This window comes from Podarcis pityusensis (assembly GCF_964106645.2).
Source record: "Podarcis pityusensis genome assembly, chromosome: 6".
Lineage (NCBI taxonomy): Eukaryota > Metazoa > Chordata > Lepidosauria > Squamata > Lacertidae > Podarcis > Podarcis pityusensis.
Genome location: NC_138030.1, coordinates 96,406,306 through 96,425,310, shown reverse-complemented (window position 1 = coordinate 96,425,310; position 19,005 = coordinate 96,406,306). Strand labels below are relative to the sequence as shown.

General features: G+C 43.5%; 1 protein-coding gene across 8 annotated transcripts in view; it reads right to left on the bottom strand.

The window, feature by feature from the left end:
* RGSL1 (regulator of G protein signaling like 1) overlaps positions 1-19,005 on the bottom strand; it is a 63,111-nt gene that overhangs the window by 23,866 nt on the left and 20,240 nt on the right. For all 8 annotated transcript variants that reach the window (XM_081012082.1, XM_081012085.1, XM_081012078.1 and 5 more), the window contains 9 exons: positions 18,469-18,691; positions 17,073-17,180; positions 16,025-16,133; positions 15,083-15,276; positions 13,927-14,044; positions 12,088-12,181; positions 10,846-10,975; positions 10,125-10,293; positions 8,075-8,213 (listed from right to left, as the gene is read on the bottom strand). In XM_081012082.1, the coding sequence (XP_080868208.1) occupies positions 8,075-8,213; positions 10,125-10,293; positions 10,846-10,975; positions 12,088-12,181; positions 13,927-14,044; positions 15,083-15,276; positions 16,025-16,133; positions 17,073-17,180; positions 18,469-18,691 (1,284 nt within the window). The remainder of the gene's footprint in view (positions 1-8,074; positions 8,214-10,124; positions 10,294-10,845; positions 10,976-12,087; positions 12,182-13,926; positions 14,045-15,082; positions 15,277-16,024; positions 16,134-17,072; positions 17,181-18,468; positions 18,692-19,005) is intronic.

Here is a 19,005-nt window from a genome sequence, read left to right as displayed (position 1 = left end):
AGATAGAACAAAGCATTGAACTTGAAAGCGGAAGCTTCAAAAGACGCGCAAAAGGATTACAATCCGATCATCTAACCGGGGTTTTTTCCCCCTCAATTTGGGGGAGGAGGGGGGGGAAGCTTTGAACGTTATTTCCCTAAGAAGAAGTGAGAAAGAGGAGATAAAAACCACCGCTCAAAACCCCTGGAACGGGTTCCCAGTGTCAGTAAAAAGCCTAAGAGAATGTACTGCCTTTGAACGTATTTTGACAGCTAGCTCTGCATCTGAAATACAATTTGGATACAATATTGCTGATAGGCATCTCCTGGTCTTAAAGTAACTGCTTAAGATAGATTGTTAACTTTCTGGTGAATTGGGGGACTAAAGGGAGAAGTTAATTACTTTAAGAACTTTATGACTGTTACAGTATCCCCCTAGTGGAATTTGGAACTAGTTACAACTGCAGCTGGCCTGAAGAAATTTCTCACACTATTTTCCTGTAACTTTCCATTCCAAAACAACTTTGACTCTGACTGTGTGACTGACCTTGAGTTTTATCTAGAGGGGTATGGCAGATGGGAAAGAGAAGATAGACTTGTTACAAGCAACAAGGTCTGGCAGAGTATATCGTACAGACAGTGGATTGCAAAGGAGAGCTTCGACATCTGGCCCCCCCGGAGTTCCAACAGCGACCTCATCGGCACAACCTAAAACTAAAGGTATGGCAAGTGACGATGCCCTGGCTCAGGCACTGGCTAAAATTAATGAATCTTTGGATAGAATAAGTAAACAAGTAGCCAAGGCATCGGATAAGATTGATCAAAATACGACAAGTATTAACCAAAATACGGCAAGTATCAATAATTTGGGACAGAAAGTAAATACTAATACAGAAACTATTCAGAAATTATTACAGGAATCTGCTTCGACACGTAAGATTGCCGAAGAGGCTAAAGAAATTGCTACAGCTACTGTTACAGTAGTTCAAGAGAAGATACCACCGCTACATAAACAACTTGAAGACCATAAGTCAATCCTGTCTATGATCGAGTTGAAGGAGAAACAAGTGAACTTAAGGGTCAGAGCTGTACCTGAAGTGGAGAAAGACAACTTAGTTGAATTTCTTACGCAGGAATTCCTAGATTTTTGGAATCCAGATTTGGGGAAAGACAGTTTTAAAATAGTGAATGCTTTTAGACTTGGAAAAGGAGGGAGAAAGAAGGTGAGAGACTGTTTGATCACCCTCCGAACAAAAGAAGAGAGAGACAAGATTTTGAGTTTGCATTTCCAGAAGACACTGGAAATACAACAGTCAAAAGTGGAGATATTCAAGGATATTCCGAAACATCTTCTGGATCTCAGGTTTAATTACAAAGACCTGGTTACCCTGTTGAGAAGTAACGGAATTAACTTTAGGTGGGAATTTCCTCAAGGCCTTTCCTTTAGTTACAAAGGAAAGAAGATAAAAATAAGATCGGAAGACGACAAAGACAAATTTTGGAGAAACCACGGAGAAGACCTACAGAAGAAAGTTACAGGAGAGTTAAGAGCAATTGTAAGAGAAACTTTAGACACACCAGGACTATCTCTGGAACTAAAAGACCGCCTGAAAAACGTGATATCACCGACGGAACAGGAACAGGCACTGGGTGCCGTTGGAGGAGAACTAAAATAATTACATCATGGCCCTGCAACTATTAAATTGGAATTGTAATGGTTTGAACTCCCCCCAGAGAAGGAAATCTGTGTTTCATTTATTAAAAAAGGAACAATTGGACTTGATTTGTCTACAAGAAACACATATAACAAGGTTACACAGGAAATTATTGATAAATAAAAGACTTGGTCAGGAGTTTATTTCATCGGACAAAGTAAAAAAAAGAGGAGTTGTGATTTACGCAAAGGACAGACTATCACCGAAATTTATTTTTAAAGATGACCAAGGAAGATTTGTGGCAACTGAAATTCAAACACAAGGAGAAAAATTCTTGATAGTAGGGATTTATGCACCAAATGAGGGGAAATCTGACTTTTTCAAGAAGTTGCATGAGACCTTGATGGATTATCTAGACTATAACAAGATTTTGATGGGAGATATGAATGGTGTGGTATCCACACATATGGACAAGGCACAAAGACAGGTAGTCACCAAGGACGGTAGACTACCGAAAACCTTCTTTGAGATGACAGACAACTTGGACTTAGTTGATATTTGGAGAACAAGAAACCCCATGGCTAAAGAGGGAACCTTCTTTTCTGAAGCCAAAATGACATGGACAAGAATTGACCAAATATGGGTAACTAGAGGAATGGCACCAAAGACAAGAAAGGTGGAAATCTGCCCGAAAACTTGCTCCGACCATAATGCTGTCAAGATGGAAATGAAACTAACACCAACTGGCTCCTTCAGATGCAGGATGAATGACACCTTATTTAGAGATGAAGAAGTGTTAAAGAAGGCCCAAAAAACCTTGAGAGACTATTTTGAGATAAATATGAATACCAACGTGGAAAAAAGAGTAATCTGGGACGCAAGTAAAGCGGTTATGAGAGGGTTTCTGATACAACAGAATGCAGTAAAGAAGAGAATTCAAAATGAGAAGAAGGATAAGATATTGGAGAAAATAAAGGAAAGTGAAAAAAGATTGAGAACAAATCCAAAATCTCAAGAGATTCTGAGCGAATTAAAGCTACACCAAGTACAATACATGAAAATGACGAATCAGGAAATAGAATGGAAAATTAAACAAATGAGACAAAAGACATTCGAGTCGGCTAACAAATGTGGGAAACTGTTGGCTTGGCAAATGAAAAAAAGACAAAAATTAAATACAGTTACGAATTTAGAAGTGGAAGGAAGGAATATACAGAACCCAGCTGAGATTAGAAATTGTTTCCAGAGGTACTTTAAACAATTATACACACAAGGGCCACTGAAAGAAACTGATCTAGATCAATTTTTGAAAACAAATGGATTACAAAAAATCTCTCAAGAAAATAAATTAATGTTGAACTATAAAATAACTGAACAGGAGATAGAAGGTGCCATTCAAAACATGCAATTGGGTAAGTCTCCAGGGCTGGATGGACTGACTTCTAGATATTACAGATCCTTGAAAGAATGGCTAGTACAACCTTTGAAAGAGGTCTGTAATGAAATAATGGAGGGGAAAAGGGCACCAGAGTCGTGGAAAGAAGCTTATATTACACTTGTACCGAAAACAGAGACTGAAAAGACACAGCTTAAGAACTACCGCCCCATATCATTACTCAATGTGGATTATAAAATTTTTGCAGACATTTTGGCTAAGAGATTTAAAAAAGTGTTGATGGAAGAGATTCATAAAGATCAAGCGGGCTTTCTCCCAGGAAGACACTTGTCTGACAATTTGAGGAATATAATTGATATTTTGGAAAAACTAGAAGTGAACATAAATACTAAAGCAGTTTTGATATTTGTGGACGCGGAGAAAGCTTTTGACAACATTTCTTGGAGCTTTATGAAGAAGAACCTACAGGGTATGGGGGTAGGCCAAGGCTTTGAAAATGGTATAAGTGCAATTTATTCAGAACAAAAGGCTAAATTAATTGTAAATAATGTGGTGACGGAAGAACTTAAAATAGAAAAAGGGACACGACAAGGTTGCCCAATTTCCCCACTACTTTTTATTTCGGTCCTGGAGGTTTTGCTGAACATGATTAGAAGGGACCAGCTGGTTAAAGGTATACAGGTCGGAGCTAAACAGTACAAATTGAGAGCATTTGCAGATGATTTAGTACTGACGTTACAGGAGCCAGAATCTAGTACCAAAAGGGTTTTAGAACTGATTCAAGAATTTGGTCAGGTTGCAGGATTTAAATTGAACAAGTTAAAAACTAAGGTTTTAGAGAAAAATCTAACACCAATGGAGAGAGAGAGGTTTCAGAATGTGACAGGTTTAACAGTGGTTAAGAAAGTTAAATACCTGGGGATTAACATGACAGCAAAAAATGGGAATTTATTTAAAGATAACTATGAAAAATGTTGGGCTGAAGTGAAAAAAGATTTAGAAATTTGGTCAAATTTGAAGCTTTCACTGTTGGGCCGTATTGCTTCGGTAAAAATGAATGTATTGCCTAGAATGTTGTTTTTGTTTCAAACACTGCAAATTGTGGACAAAATGGACTGTTTCAAAGGTGGCAGAGAGATATTTCTAGATTTGTCTGGCAGGGCAAGAAGCCTAGAATAAAATTTAAAATACTAACAGATGCAAAGGAAAGAGGTGGATTTGCCCTGCCAGACTTTAAACTTTATTATGAATCAGCAGCTTTTTGCTGGTTGAAAGAATGGCTACTTCTTGAAAACACTGACATTTTGGATTTAGAAGGTTTTAACAATGTATTTGGATGGCATGCATATCTGTGGTATGATAAGGTCAAAGCACATAAAGCATTTAGAAACCACATTGTCAGGAAAGCATTGTTTAATGTCTGGATAAGATATAAGGATTTATTGGAAAATAAAACCCCAAGGTAATTACCGCCCAGTCAGTCTGACATCAATACCAGGGAAGATTCTGGAGCAGATCATTAAGCAAACAGTCTGTGAGCACCTAGAAAGGAATGCTGTGATCACAAATAGTCAGCATGGATTTCTGAAAAATAAGTCATGTCAGACTAACCTGATCTCGTTTTTTGACAGAATTACAAGCCTGGTAGATGAAGGGAACGCAGTGGATGTAGCCTACCTTGATTTCAGCAAGGCATTTGACAAGGTGCCTCATGATATTCTTGTAAAGAAGCTGGTAAAATGTGGTCTTGACTATGCTACCACTCAGTGGATTTGTAACTGGCTGACTGACCGAACCCAAAGGGTGCTCATCAATGGTTCCTCTTCATCCTGGAGAAGAGTGACTAGTGGGGTGCCACAGGGTTCTGTCTTGGGCCCGGTCTTATTCAACATCTTTATCAACGACTTGGATGATGGACTCAAGGGCATCCTGATCAAATTTGCAGATGACACCAAATTGGGAGGGGTGGCTAACACCCCAGAGGACAGGATCACACTTCAAAACGACCTTGACAGATTAGAGAACTGGGCCAAAACAAACAAGATGAATTTTAACAGGGAGAAATGTAAAGTATTGCACTTGGGCAAAAAAAATGAGAGGCACAAATACAAGATGGGTGACACCTGGCTTGAGAGCAGTACATGTGAAAAGGATCTAGGAGTCTTGGTTGACCACAAACTTGACATGAGCCAACAGTGTGACGTGGCAGCTAAAAAAGCCAATGCAATTCTGGGCTGCATCAATAGGAGTATAGCATCTAGATCAAGGGAAGTAATAGTGCCACTGTATTCTGCTCTGGTCAGACCTCACCTGGAGTACTGTGTCCAGTTCTGGGCACCACAGTTCAAGAAGGACACTGACAAACTGGAACGTGTCCAGAGGAGGGCAACCAAAATGGTCAAAGGCCTGGAAACGATGCCTTATGAGGAACGGCTAAGGGAGCTGGGCATGTTTAGCCTGGAGAAGAGGAGGTTAAGGGGTGATATGATAGCCATGTTCAAATATATAAAAGGATGTCACATAGAGGAGGGAGAAAGGTTGTTTTCTGCTGCTCCAGAGAAGCGGACACGGAGCAATGGATCCAAACTACAAGAAAGAAGATTCCACCTAAACATTAGGAAGAACTTCCTGACAGTAAGAGCTGTTCGACAGTGGAATTTGCTGCCAAGGAGTGTGGTGGAGTCTTCTTCTTTGGAGGTCTTTAAGCAGAGGCTTGACAACCATATGTCAGGAGTGCTCTGATGGTGTTTCCTGCTTGGCAGGGGGTTGGACTCGATGGCCCTTGTGGTCTCTTCCAACTCTATGATTCTATGATTCTATGATTCTATGAAGGTGGCTGTCACCGATGGAAGCAAAAGCACAGAAAAAGCTCAATATGGAGGCCAAATGGCCGAAATATTGGGAAATTTTGGAACAAGAGGGAGATAGACTGAAATTGCAGAGTTTTGAGAAACTAAAAAACAAAGTGCGAGATTGGCTTCATTATTATCAGATAATGGAGGGTTGGGCATACAATTTGGACAAGAAAATTGGCTTCCAGGTGGAAAAATCAAAATTAGAAACAGAACTCTTAGAACCCAAAACTAAGAATTTGTCAAGAATGTATAACTTGCTGCTGAAATGGAAGACTCAGGATGAAACGGTGAAATCTGCTATGATTAAATGGGCACAAGATGTTGGACATAATATTATGTTTGCTGACTGGGAACAGTTATGGACCACAGGTATGAAGTTTACGGCATGTAATGCCCTAAGAGAGAATATTATGAAAATGATATACAGGTGGTACATAACCCCAGTCAAGCTTGCAAAAATTTACCATTTGCCCGATAATAAATGTTGGAAATTTAAGGAAACTGAAGGTACATTCTTTCACCTTTGGTGGACGTGCCCAAGGATTAAGGTTTTCTGGGAGATTATTTATAATGAATTAAAAAAGGTATTTAAATATACCTGCTTGAAGAAACCAGAGGCCTTTCTCCTGGGCATAGTCTTTCTTTATGTACGCCACAACAGCAGCAAGAATACTTATCGCAAAGTATTGGAAGACACAAGAGCTACCCACACTGGAGGAATGGCAGATGAAAATGATGGACTATATGGAATTGGCGGAAATGACTGGCAGAATCCGTGACCAGGGAGAAGAGTCGGTGGAAGAAGATTGGAAGAAATTTAAAGATTATTTACAGAAACACTGCAAAATTAATGAATGTTAGAGTGATGTTGGATTGAAGTTAAGTGGCTTCTAGCTGAACAGGTTTTAAGGCTATAAATGTATCAAGATTAAGGATTAGGACCAAAACGACTAAGAGAAATGGAAAAATTGGTTCAAATAGGTAAAAATCTAATGTCATAATATATTAAGATTTAGGATTGGAATTAAAAAGGAGGGTAAGAAATTGCTGGGTTTACAAACTGAAATGGAATACAAAAGAGGGAGGTATGAGGAAGTCCGGGAAATAAGTAAATTTAAAAGAGGTTATGAAAGGACGGAATTATTTCTAACTGCTTTTTCTTTTTTTCTTTTTTTTCTTTTTTGTTTTTTTACCTTTTTCTATTCTGTACTTTGTATTTTGTATGGTGTATTTTTCTCTGTTTTTGTTAAAATTTTTGTGTTTATTAATGTGATTTTATTTTTTCTGAAACTTTAATAAATATTAATTTTTTTAAAAAAAAAGCATACCAGCAATTTAAGCAGTGGCTCATCCCTCAGTCTTGCTCTGTGTCATGCCTCTGTCAAGACCAGCCTGGAGTCCAATGAAGCCTCCTTAGAAGAGGGTCCCATTTTCAAGCCTAGCTCTCATGAGATTCTAGGAAACTCAGTGGACACTGGCCACCCTCTTGAGACCATCTCCCAGGAAGATGCCTCACTTGAGGAAGCTACCCCTGCCCACTCAAAATGGTGCCACTGCCACAGAACATTGCCAACACTATCAGAGATCACCTCTGTTGCTATCAAACTTGGTGATTAAGCAGTATGCATAGAAATAGCTAAAACAAACATATATCTAGCTGAGTGCATATACTGTTGGAAGTGCTGGGATGCAGCTCAGCTTGCACTGAAGGCTGATGTATCTCCATGAGAAAGGGGAGATGGGGAGAGGAGCCTCCAGACTTTCCGGTCTGTCCTTCTGATCTTCCTTCAGGGTTAGACTATCGGTATACACTGTACTCTTAGCACTGCTGACTTCACTTCCTGTGTCCATTCCCTTTCTTCTTCTTATGTGTGTTCCTCATGACAATAGGCATGATTTGATGTCTACTCCTGAGATACAAGAGCAAGAATGGCTTACTGCATCTCCATCTTAGCCAGAGAGAACTAGGGATCTTTCCTATCAACATGTATTTCCAATAACAAATGCTACCTTTCTTTCCCCTCAAAAATCCGGAGTCTCAGCATGATTGTATCCAGGGGAGTCTGTCTCCATTCAGCTTCTGCCAGCATTTTACTCCAAATGCTACCTTTCACTATGGCGTTTAGCAGAAGTCCCAATGGCTTCATTTTGTGCCCAACTGTCTTAGAAAACTTGGCTCCAGCCTCTTACCCTCAGTTTAGGTGGGATATCTGAATTCAAAAAGAGCTTGTTGATGGTGGACACTTTGCTCTTCAGAAAGGCAATATCTTTCTCGGTGTATAACCCAAGGGAGGACAGGACGACCACAGAGTCAGAGAGGTAAAAAAACCTGCGGCAATAAAAGACAGACACAGAGCAGAAGGTGGAGAGATGGGTGGGCAGTGGGAATGGGGGTATGTTGGACACAACACAAAACCTGAGGCAGGATCTCATCATCACAACTGGTGGCTGGAATCTGGACACTGGGCAGTACAGGCAATATCTGGGGTCACTGAGAAGGATCTTTATCAGGGTCATTCTCATGCTGATAAGAGGAAAGCAGGCATATAAACTCAGGACTAATTCCAAGATGGTCCCTGCTCGTCATGTACACCAATGAGAAACCAGTGCAATCGGAGCTCTTCCATTGTCACCATTAAGCACCTGATGATGGTACATGGCTGGTAGGAAGCATTCAGTAAACAAACAAACAAACCCAACAACCTAAGCAATATTTCTTGATCAGGAGCTGGCTGAATTGCAGGAAGCAGAGAGAGTAAGAATAAATGGACGGTTATCCCAATGGAAGGATGCAGAAAGTGGAGTCCCACAAGGACTGGTGTTGGGACCTGTCCTTTTAACTTGGCGAGGCTGCCAAGTTTGCTGATGATATGAAATTGCTGAGTGTGCTTATATCTAAAAAGGATTGTGATGGGCTCCAAGCGGATCTCTTCAAACTGCATGAATAGGCAGTAAAATGGCAAATGCAATTTAATGCAAGCAAGTGTAAAGCGATGCACATTGGGACAAAAGAAAATTCCTAATTTCACATGTGTGCTCATGAGATCTGGACTGGCAATGACTGACTTGGAAGGAAACCTTGTGGTCATAGGGAAAATGTTGACCTTGTGTGTGGCAGCTGTTAAAAAAGCAAATACCACACTAGGTATTGTTAGGAAAGGGATTGAAAATTAAACTGCTGATATCGTAATACAAATCTATGGTGTGACCACACCTGGAGTACTGTAGAATACCATTTCAGTTGCCTTCCCTCAAAAAGCTATTACAGTGGTACTTCGGGTTAAGTACTTAATTCATTCCGGAGGTCCGTTCTTAACCTGAAACTGTTCTTAACCTGAAGCACCACTTTAGCTAATGGGGTCTCCTGCTGCTGCTGCGCCGCCGGAGCACAATTTCTGTTCTCATCCTGAAGCAAAGTTCTTAACCCGAGGTACTATTTCTGGGTTAGAGGAGTCTGTAACCTGAAGCGTCTGTAACCTGAAGTGTATGTAACCTAGGGTACCACTGTATAGAGTTAGAAAAGAGCAACCAAAACATTTGGGACTTTTTAGTTAAGAGAAAAGGCAAGTAAGGGGAGGCATGATATATCTGCATAAGATTATTTGTGGTATGAAGAATTGGGGATATAGGAAAGTTTTTCTCCCTCTCATAATACCAGAATTCATCCAACGAAGTGGAGCCTTGGAATATTCAGGACAGACAAAAGAAAGGACTTCTTCACATACCACATAGGTTAATTTGCAAAATATAGCGATGGCCACCAAATTGAATGATTTAATTTTTTTAAAAGATTAAAAGTGGAGGATAGGCTATCATGGCTACTAGCAATGATTGGCTATGTTCTCCCTCCCCTGCCAGAGGCCCTGGGCCTGTGAATGCTGTGAGTCACTGGTGGAGAGAGGTCTCTTGAGCTCAGGTCCCAGCTGGTGGGCTTTCCATAGGTAACTAGCTGGCCATGGCAAGTATAGGCTGCCGAACCAGATGGCCCTTTACCTGATCCAGCAGGACTCGTTTTTATATTCTTAATATAATCCAAACTGGCATTTTTACCAGATGACCCTATATGGTGATACTTACAGCACAAGGCACCACCTTGCTATGTGAGGGCCAATTTAGATGTGATTATGACAAATGCTTCTGTTCAGAGATTTGCCCCGTTAAATGTCTGCTCTGTTCACCCATGGAGTCCAAGAGGTGTGCAAGGCATGGCAGGAGAAATAACAGAGGCTTGCTCACTCACTTCTCCATCTCCAGGTAAAAATAGAGATCATTGACCAGGAAGTTGACTGAGATGAGGCGGCCAAAGATCTTGCGCCTCACTTGCGGCACTTCAGAGTCTTCTGAGGTGGAGCCGTAACGCCCACTCACTCCACTGAAGCTCCCACGGGTCTGAGGCGAGGATTGAATAGCTATGAAAGAAAAGGGAGGCCCCAGTCACAGCACCTCCCACAACCACCTGCAGGCCACCAGGCATATTAAAAAACGCAACTCGTATGTTCCACATAAGTTAATCTGCTTTGATATTTGGGAGTAGGGCAGAGTTTCACTGGGCTTGCAGAAAAATATCACTCAGCCTTCACTTTATATACCTGATCTTAGTTCTCTGGGAAGTGGAGTTCCTGGTTTTTGGAGCAGCACATTCCTGATACTAGAGTTAGAAGCAAGGCATGAGAACAGGGCTGGGCTGGGTGGAGCCATGCAAACACGGCACATCTTTGCACAGGACTCTGTGAGCAAAGTGACCAGACTTGGGCCTTTTTAGTTTAGAGGAAAGATGAGCAAGAGGAGACATGAGAGGGGTGTCTACAATTCTGAAAGGTGTGGGGAAACTGCATCGGGAAATGTTTTTCCTCCTACTCTCATGACACTGAGCAAGCACAGGAAATAAAACCAAGGAGGTGACTCCTGTCACCTGCCCAAAGGCCAGTCATGTGGGAACAAGAGACTTTAAAAGCACGCACTTTCCTTCTCATTTTTCAGTTCCCGGTGGAGGAAATCTTCAAAGCGTTTGCGCTGCCCTACGTAACTCATTGCCTTTCGGAACTTGCAGACAGTCCTGATGAAAGTACCAAGAATATTCCAGTACCTTCTCTGTAGAAGAGAATAACGTTACGTACAGCCCATGGTAGTCACAGTAGTCTCTCGTAACAACAACAACAAGAAGAAAAAGAACCTTAAAGACCAACAGATCGATTGCAGTCTGTTTCATCAGGTGCACAAAGCATTAGCCAAGGGTAATGTTAGTATCAGGACAGATAGAATGCAGTGCCATGGAAAGCTCTGAAAAGGGACTGAAGGGGACACATGTGGGCGAGGGGAGGGAGGGAAAGGAGCTGTGGAGTGCAGAGTTCTCAAACTGGCAATGGGCATGTCCACAGTGCAGCAGTCCATGTGGATGTGCAGCTGCAAGTCTCCCCATTAGCGTGGGGTTGTTCACATGACGTCTTCCCCATCCCAGTGTTTTCACAGACCTTTCCCCACTTTAAATGCACACCCCCCCCAAAAAAAATCCTGGCCATTTTGGAGTTTCCAAGGATCAACATGCACACACTCTGCAGTTAAAGGGGGGAAGTGTCCAATAAAACACTGGGGGGTGCATCATGTCCCTACATTAATGGGGGGGGCCCAGAAGGCAGGTGCAAATCCACATTTTGGTCTTCTGTGGACTAGTCAAATGTTAGATTTGCACAGGGCAAAAGGTGCTTGTGTGCTTTCCAGGGACTGCTGTTTGGGGAAGGAGTGAACACCCTCCGTACCACATGCAACCACAAGTCCCATCGCACCTAAGATCTGGAGCTCCCCCCAGCCCCATTTTCTCCATGATTGGAGCACATCCAGTTTTAGACACATGCATTTGATTCTGTTGACAGATCGAATCAAAAGCAACCTCCAGATTCAATGGTTCACCTCCAAATATGTCTCAGTTTCGTAGCCAGTAATTACAGGCCCAGCAATGAGTGGGGTGAACATGGGGATGGATGAGATCAGGAAATTCCTTTTAGCAAATTGTGTCTTCTCCAACATGTAGTCACTATCACAAACAATCAACTTTGATTAGTTAACAGAATTCCCAGCGTATTGTGAGCTGGGCAAAAGGACACAAGCCTTTAGACTGCCAGCTCACAAGTGTTTCACATCAAACATGGTCTGAATCTATGGCAGGAGGAGACACATCCAAATCCTGCTCCACATTCATCACTCACCATCTTTTCTTTCATCAGGGAGCCCCTCCTTCCCCTCCCACCTGCGGTAATGGAAAGGTCACTTTCAGGATATAAGCCTTGATACATTTGGAACCTGCCAGGATGCAACAAAAAGGAGAGAGAGAGATAGGTGAGGCAGTTGCTTTGCTCCCCTTATAAGCATAGTCCTCCGTATTCCACTCATCTGTTTATTTCCATGGGATATTTAAAGTGCAGTCAAGCCAACAATTCATGTTTTGCTAGATAGGCACATGACAGAAGCCGAATTTCATAGAGTTTTCCTGTAAACTCTGTGAGAGACAGCCCCACTGTGCCCTGAGAGGGGGAGGGCAGAGCTATTATTTTCTCCTACCTGCCTGGACACACTCTTTCCATCTCTTTCTGCTCTGCCAGTAATGTGAGAACATCTGCCTGTCTGAGCTCCATTGCTCAGACTCCATTTTAAACTAGACTACAACATGTCTTTGTAACTGGATTACCATTTTAAGCCTGCCTGAACAAAGCTGCTGTATCTGTTACTCTTCAACAAGTATTCAGAGCGAGTAAATCTTATTTTTACCTTCTACAAGACTGTGTTGTTGTTATTTTAAGGGGGAGAAAAGAAAGAAAGGGGGGAAATGCGAGGAAAATCCAGTTTGCCTTGAAGCATCATGGATTACTTAAACTAAAAGACTAAAACTAGCCTATCTGATCTTCCCTTATGGGAAGGAATGGCACTCTGCTGAAAATCTAACTTAAATCCATCTTTATTTTTTTTAATGTGGTAATTTATATAGATTATATTATATATCAAATATCATCTATATTATATAGATTTATTTGACTAAACTGCGGGAGGCAGTGGAAGACAGGAGTGCCTGGTGTGCTCTGGTCCAAGGGGTCACGACTAAACGACTAAACAACAATAGATTATATAAACTGGACACCATTGTTTGGAAAGGCAATATAGATGTAAACAAGAAATAAATAATGAATTTGATAAACCAATGTACATGGTGATTCACAGAGTTGGATATGGCGAAGGGATGGTCCCTGGCCAAAGAAGCTTCAGCTTTAGCCCTGTTGTAATTGTTGGTGCAAAATATCTATATAAGCAGGAGAATTCCTGGGTCCCAAGATCCAAGTTTGGGACAAGTACTCTTTGGTGGGAGAACTCCAGCAGGTATCTAAAGTCACAAAATATGCAGCCAAGTAAAGTGTGGAAATATAGGCTGCTAGACATTTAAAATATGCCCTTTAAAATGAGTTCCAAAATGTCCCCTTAAAAAGTCTCTTTCCAAAGTTTCCCTTTTCCCACAGCATAGACCATACATTTGGTAACTTAAAAAATGATATACTTACAGTTCTCCAAAGGTCAGATTCATGTGCTTCAGAATAGTTACAAATGCAGAAAAAGTTAGCTTAGTTTCCAAGTTGATGAAAGATTCTAAATTATTTGTATAGGAACTCAAGAGAGCCATGTGAGAGCCTTGCAGCTGAGCTGGAGCAACCAGCTCAAACCTCTTCACACGCTAAACTTCTCAAGTAGACTGGGGGAGAACAAAGGCTTGATTACCTAGTTCTTCCCAAGGTGAGGGGAAGTGGACATAGCTAAGCCTGGCAGGACAGTTTACTCTATGGTACTAACCCCTTAATGTGTCAGCTGAACTTAAACATATTGGTTATATGAGGCTGGTTATTCCACAGTAATCACTACCACACTCCAGGTCATAAATGTGATGGAATCGTTCTGTTTTGATAATATTAGAACAGAACCTTTCATTGCCAGCTGCCGCCTTGTCAGTTGTATCATTGCCCATTCCACTGTGCTGGTCATATTTGCGCCTCCTGTTTACTCACCATTTCTCTTCCAAGGCCTTCATGACAAAAAATTGTGCTGTGACCAACATGGGAACAGTCACATTAGCTGCCCTTGGAATCTCTCTGATAATATCTGCATCACAATCCAACAGCTTTTCTGGGTGGGTAAAAAAAAAAAAGGGGGGGGGGACAGGAAGACATACTTTCCAAAAGAGTCTTCTATTTATTTTTGCCTTTGAGCAATACTGAGTAAACTTGGTCCAATACATTAAGATCATTAAGAAGTGGTAATTGATACAAAGAGGATGGCCACCTGTCTGTGTTTTCCAGCCAAAATTACCAGGAGAGCTTCACCACACATGTATGACAAAATGCTTTTTTTGAATGCTTGTTTGCTTTCTAAGCAGGGAATCTAATGCCCAAACTGAATTTTCACTCATGAAGACCTTCAGAGTGGCTTAATTTGAGGAGACAAAAATAATCCGAGTTGGGGAGGGAGGGTCCTTCTGATTCGTTGGTCATTTTTGGAGCTGTTAGCAGCCCGGCCCCAATTTATTAGTGTTCCTTGCTTTTTCATTATGTGATCCCAGCCAAGCAGGGACAGCTTCAGAAGCACGATGATGTCACAGGGAGGTTTATCTTGACAAGTGACATCGGAATGCACAATGGATCAAGCATGCCAACGCTCATTCCGATGCGCATTCAAGGGCGCATCTGAGCTGATGCTCCTGCTTCAAATCCACTTTCCTTTGCTGCCACATATAGTGCAGCAATCAGGGAGCATCAACCTGGACATCTCTTTGATCAAGGCTAGGGAGTTCCACAAACAAGGGCAGAGCCTAGCTGCTCCTTAGGTAGACCCTGGCCTGGCCTGACCTGAAAGTATTAAGCAGATGAGATCCAGAGGCACCAAGGAACTACCTGGGATAGGGGTGGTTGGCAGAGCCATGCGGGGACCTGGGACAGGAATGGTGCCCTTGCTTCCTCCACCTGCAGCCTCAAGGGTCCTGGTGCACAGACCAGGAGTCTCCAAGGTGGGTAGGGCTGGTGCACAAGGCTGTTGGAAGCTCCTGTCATTGACAGGTCAAGGGAAGCTCACACACCTTGCAATTCAAGGGAGTATCTATAGCCTGCGAGTTGATGTGTTGGGTCTTGTGGGCGAGAATGAGGTGCAATTGGAGCCTGGCTTGCATACCGGGTGGGATACTGTGGAAGAAGAAAGTCCTGACGCAGTCATTGACCTGAAGGCGCTGGATCCTGGGATTCCCCTCGTTTTTGAGTTCTTCCACGGCCATCCAGAAAAGGAGTGGGGCTTCAGCGTTGTGCATCTTGAGAAACTGCCTGAAGTAATCCAAGTGGATGGGGTTCTGCAGCACTTCTGAGAGCGCCCTATAATGGGAAGGAGACATGAGGCGCTGCTGAGGCCATCAGCTCTTTCACCTAAATCACATATTTTTGTACACAGGTCCCAGGTTGTGAATGATGATGGGAAATAGGGACAGAGAGACCCTTCCCTGTCCTCCGAGACACTGAATCCTAAGAACTGTCAGCATTGCATGAAGAACCCCAACCCCAAAGGGACCTGCAAAATTCTGTTTAAGAAAATCTCCACTTCAGTTTAAAATAATGCTCCTCAGTCTCACAAAAGACAGTGTGATATAGTTCTCTTATCATTTCTTGTATACTACTCTCTCCTGGTTTAAACAGTCTTGCAGGTTTCTGAAGTGTTACAATCCTTGCAGTGTAGCCCTTTGCATGTTTTCACAGAAATAAGTGCTGTTGTGCTCAAGATGACATTATTCCATCCTGGATAAGTGTCTAAAGAACCACAGCCTTAAACCTCTCAAATCTATTTGACAAGAGAGGATGTTATGGAAAATGTGCAGACCATTGGCCTATACTGCACTCTGCCTCAACTCTCTGAAAAATCTCTTGTCTGTTCTCAGTCTATGAACAAACTGGAAGATGGTCTTGGTAGCCCAGAATGGGCAGTTAGTGGGGGCCAAACCAGACATGAGATTGACAGCATGAATTTGCAGCAATAACAGCGTCCCCATAATGAACCTCCTGTCTCACTTGGCCCTGAGTGTTGGAGCTAAGTGGCAGGTCGTATCTCTAAGGCACGATGATGTCATACCTGGGCCTCAGAGGGGGCTTTCTTGAGGCAGGCCCCTTCCTCATGAAGGACAAGCTTGATCGGGTCCAGTGGAGATTCCTTCTCATAGATAACGGACGACTGAACACGCCTGCAGGGGAAAAGAAGCGCTGCCCCAGGTGAATGCAAGCCTCCTTACAATTAGCCACGAGAGGCGGTCTTCTGCGAGCCAGCGGTGCTCCACTCAAGACCACCACCACAGTGACCTCATGAAGACCACCACAACAGCACCTTGCAAGATCTCAGCACAATGAAATTCTCCTGCATGAAAACATTCTTTCTTCACCCTTATTCCTTCTCAGAGCACAACCAGACATGACAGCCAGACTCAGAACTGCCACTGCTCCATAATCTCCTTCACTCCAAGCTCCCCCTTAGCTTTGCTCTGTTCTCTTCCGATGGAGGCGAGTAGGGCACTGCCCCATGAACCTCAGCCTGCCCTCAGCCAGGCCCCACCTGCCAGCCTTCTTACTTAAACAACCAGTCCAGATTTGCAGCACTAAGTAGAATCAGAGAATTGTAGAGTTGGAAGGGACCCCAAGGGTCCTCTAGTCCAACCCCCTGCAATGCAGGAATCTCAGCAAAAGCATCCATGACAGGTGGCCACTGCTTAAAAACCTCCAAGAAAGGAGAGTCCACCACCTTTTGGGGAGTCTGTTCCACTGTCAAACAGCTCCTACTGTCAGAAAGTTTTTCCTGATGTTTAGTTGGAATCTCCTTCCTTGTAACTTGAAGTCATTGGTTCAGGTCCAGAGTAGGAGAAAACAATCCTGCTCCATCTTCCATGAGACAGCCCTTGAGATATCTGAAGATGGCTCTCACATCTCCTCTAAACATACCCAACTCCCTCAACTGTTCCTCCTGGCGCTTGGTTTGCCTCTTTGCTTCCTTCAACTGGCTCTCTGCCTGTCATTGGCTCCGGCTCCACTTCCTGCCACCCCCGCCAGTCCCAACAGGCACCAGCCCCCACTGGTCTCTGCTACTCAAGCTGGACAAATCCTACCCTGGTACCAATACCCCAGGGACTCACCACTTGATGGGGAACTTTTGCAGAACGCCTTGAAGTTATTGCTTAGAAGTTCCACAGCCATCTTGGGGTTCAGCCGGGCCAGCTCCTCAAATGTCATGCTGCTGTAATCTGTCTCCAGGGAGGAGAAGAAGATCAGAATCACTCTTTGGTCCTCTACAGCCAGGACAAGGGATCATGCAAGGAGAGGGTCTATGTACTGGCAGCGCCACCATGGAGCACATGATGTGCAATTCTATGTGGCGGCACATTGCTAAAGGTTTTGTTAAAAACAGCTGAGACAGGTCCAAGGTTTTATGCCATTTCAGTTAAATGCAAACGCTCCCTACATGCCACCTATGAAATAGAAGCACTTTGGTTTCCTTGGACTTCCTGCCGTCTGGACTAGGAGACTAACAGTGCAATCCTAACCACTGCTACTCAGAAATAAGTTCCACTGAATTCATGGGGCATGCACCCAGGTCAATGGCGTCAGCACTGCAGCCTAAGTGAAAAGTTAGTCATAGCAGCCTTATCGTTTTCCATAGGAACTGAGCCCACCCCCCCCCCCGCAAGCCCCTCTGCACTCTGGCCTTGCACATGGCCAAGGGCTCATCTCTGCATCTTGCACACAAAGATGAATGTCAACCCCCTCTAATCCCTGGATCCAGCAGTTGTTAAAAGCTAATCAAGTCCTCTAAGTCCGGGAATAGCCAAGCTAGCTTCCTGGTGAGGTGATGGGGGATTAAATGGAATCGAAGGCAGAGAGCTGCAGTGATGTGACCCAGAAGTAAAGCAGCGAGCTGGAGAGAGAATGAGAGAGCAATGGTTGATGTCTGCTGGAATGCAAGGCTGCAGCTATGGGTTCCTTTGGGGTGGGGTAATGCTGTGGACCTCTCCATCGTACGCTCAGGTTGTATGCATGTGTGAATAAACCAAATATCATAATGACCCCATAGTCTCCTCTGCGCTTCATTTCTAAAAGGAAACACAAACTCTGGGTAAGCGCCCGGAATCTCGCACTTGCTCAGAGAGTGGGGGAGGAGGCAACACTATGACTTCTTTTGAGTCAATTGCTTCCTTCATCTGCCAGAATGAGCTGCCAACAGAATTTTATCCTCTGTGAAGTAAAAACATTTCAGGACAGAATTACTTGAAGAAAACTGGCTGTGGGAATTTCACCTCCACCCCCCCCCCAAATATTTAGCAAAATGCCTTCCTGATTTGCACTGCCCTGTAAAAGAGCAGGGGGGATTTGGGCAGGGAGACCATTTCTGCTCAGCCCTAAATCCCCGTGAGAATGCAGCGCAGATCTGCTCCAAGGGGCCGGCCCCTGTGGCAACTTAAACCTTGTCTTCAGCCAGAGGAAATAAAAAGCATTGCTCTTGAGTGAGTCCTGCAGGGCCGGTCTTCATCTCACCCATCTTGTGCACTACAGGCTCTGCCTCCATGAAGATGGAGCCCCCCAGGCCCAGGTCCTGAGTGCCCATCATCTGCCAGTGTTCCCCCATCAGCAGCTCAAAGTCTCTCATGCCAGCCAAGGTCTGGCACAGGTGCAAGGCCTCCGTGATTCTCCTGGCCAAGCGGCGATTCTCATCCTTCTCGTAAGGCTCTTCAGCACTGAGTTTCTTTTCCTTGCCGCTCTGCAGTGACAGACAGATGGACAAGGTGCATCACGCAGGTGAAGAGTGAAAGTATGGAGAGCAGGATTAAAGGCCAACGAGCGTTCGAATACAGATCCATAGTGGTGGGACTATGCCTTTCCGACCTCCACATTTCCTCCTTTAACTTTGTTTGTGCTTTGGGAAAGTTGCTGAACTGCAGGCAAAGGTCACATCCACATCATACATTTGAAACACTCTTATAACCACTTTAACAGCCATGGCTCTCCACCTCACCCCAAAGACCTCTGGGAACTGCAATTTGTTAAGAGTGCTGGGAACTGTAGCTCAGTGAG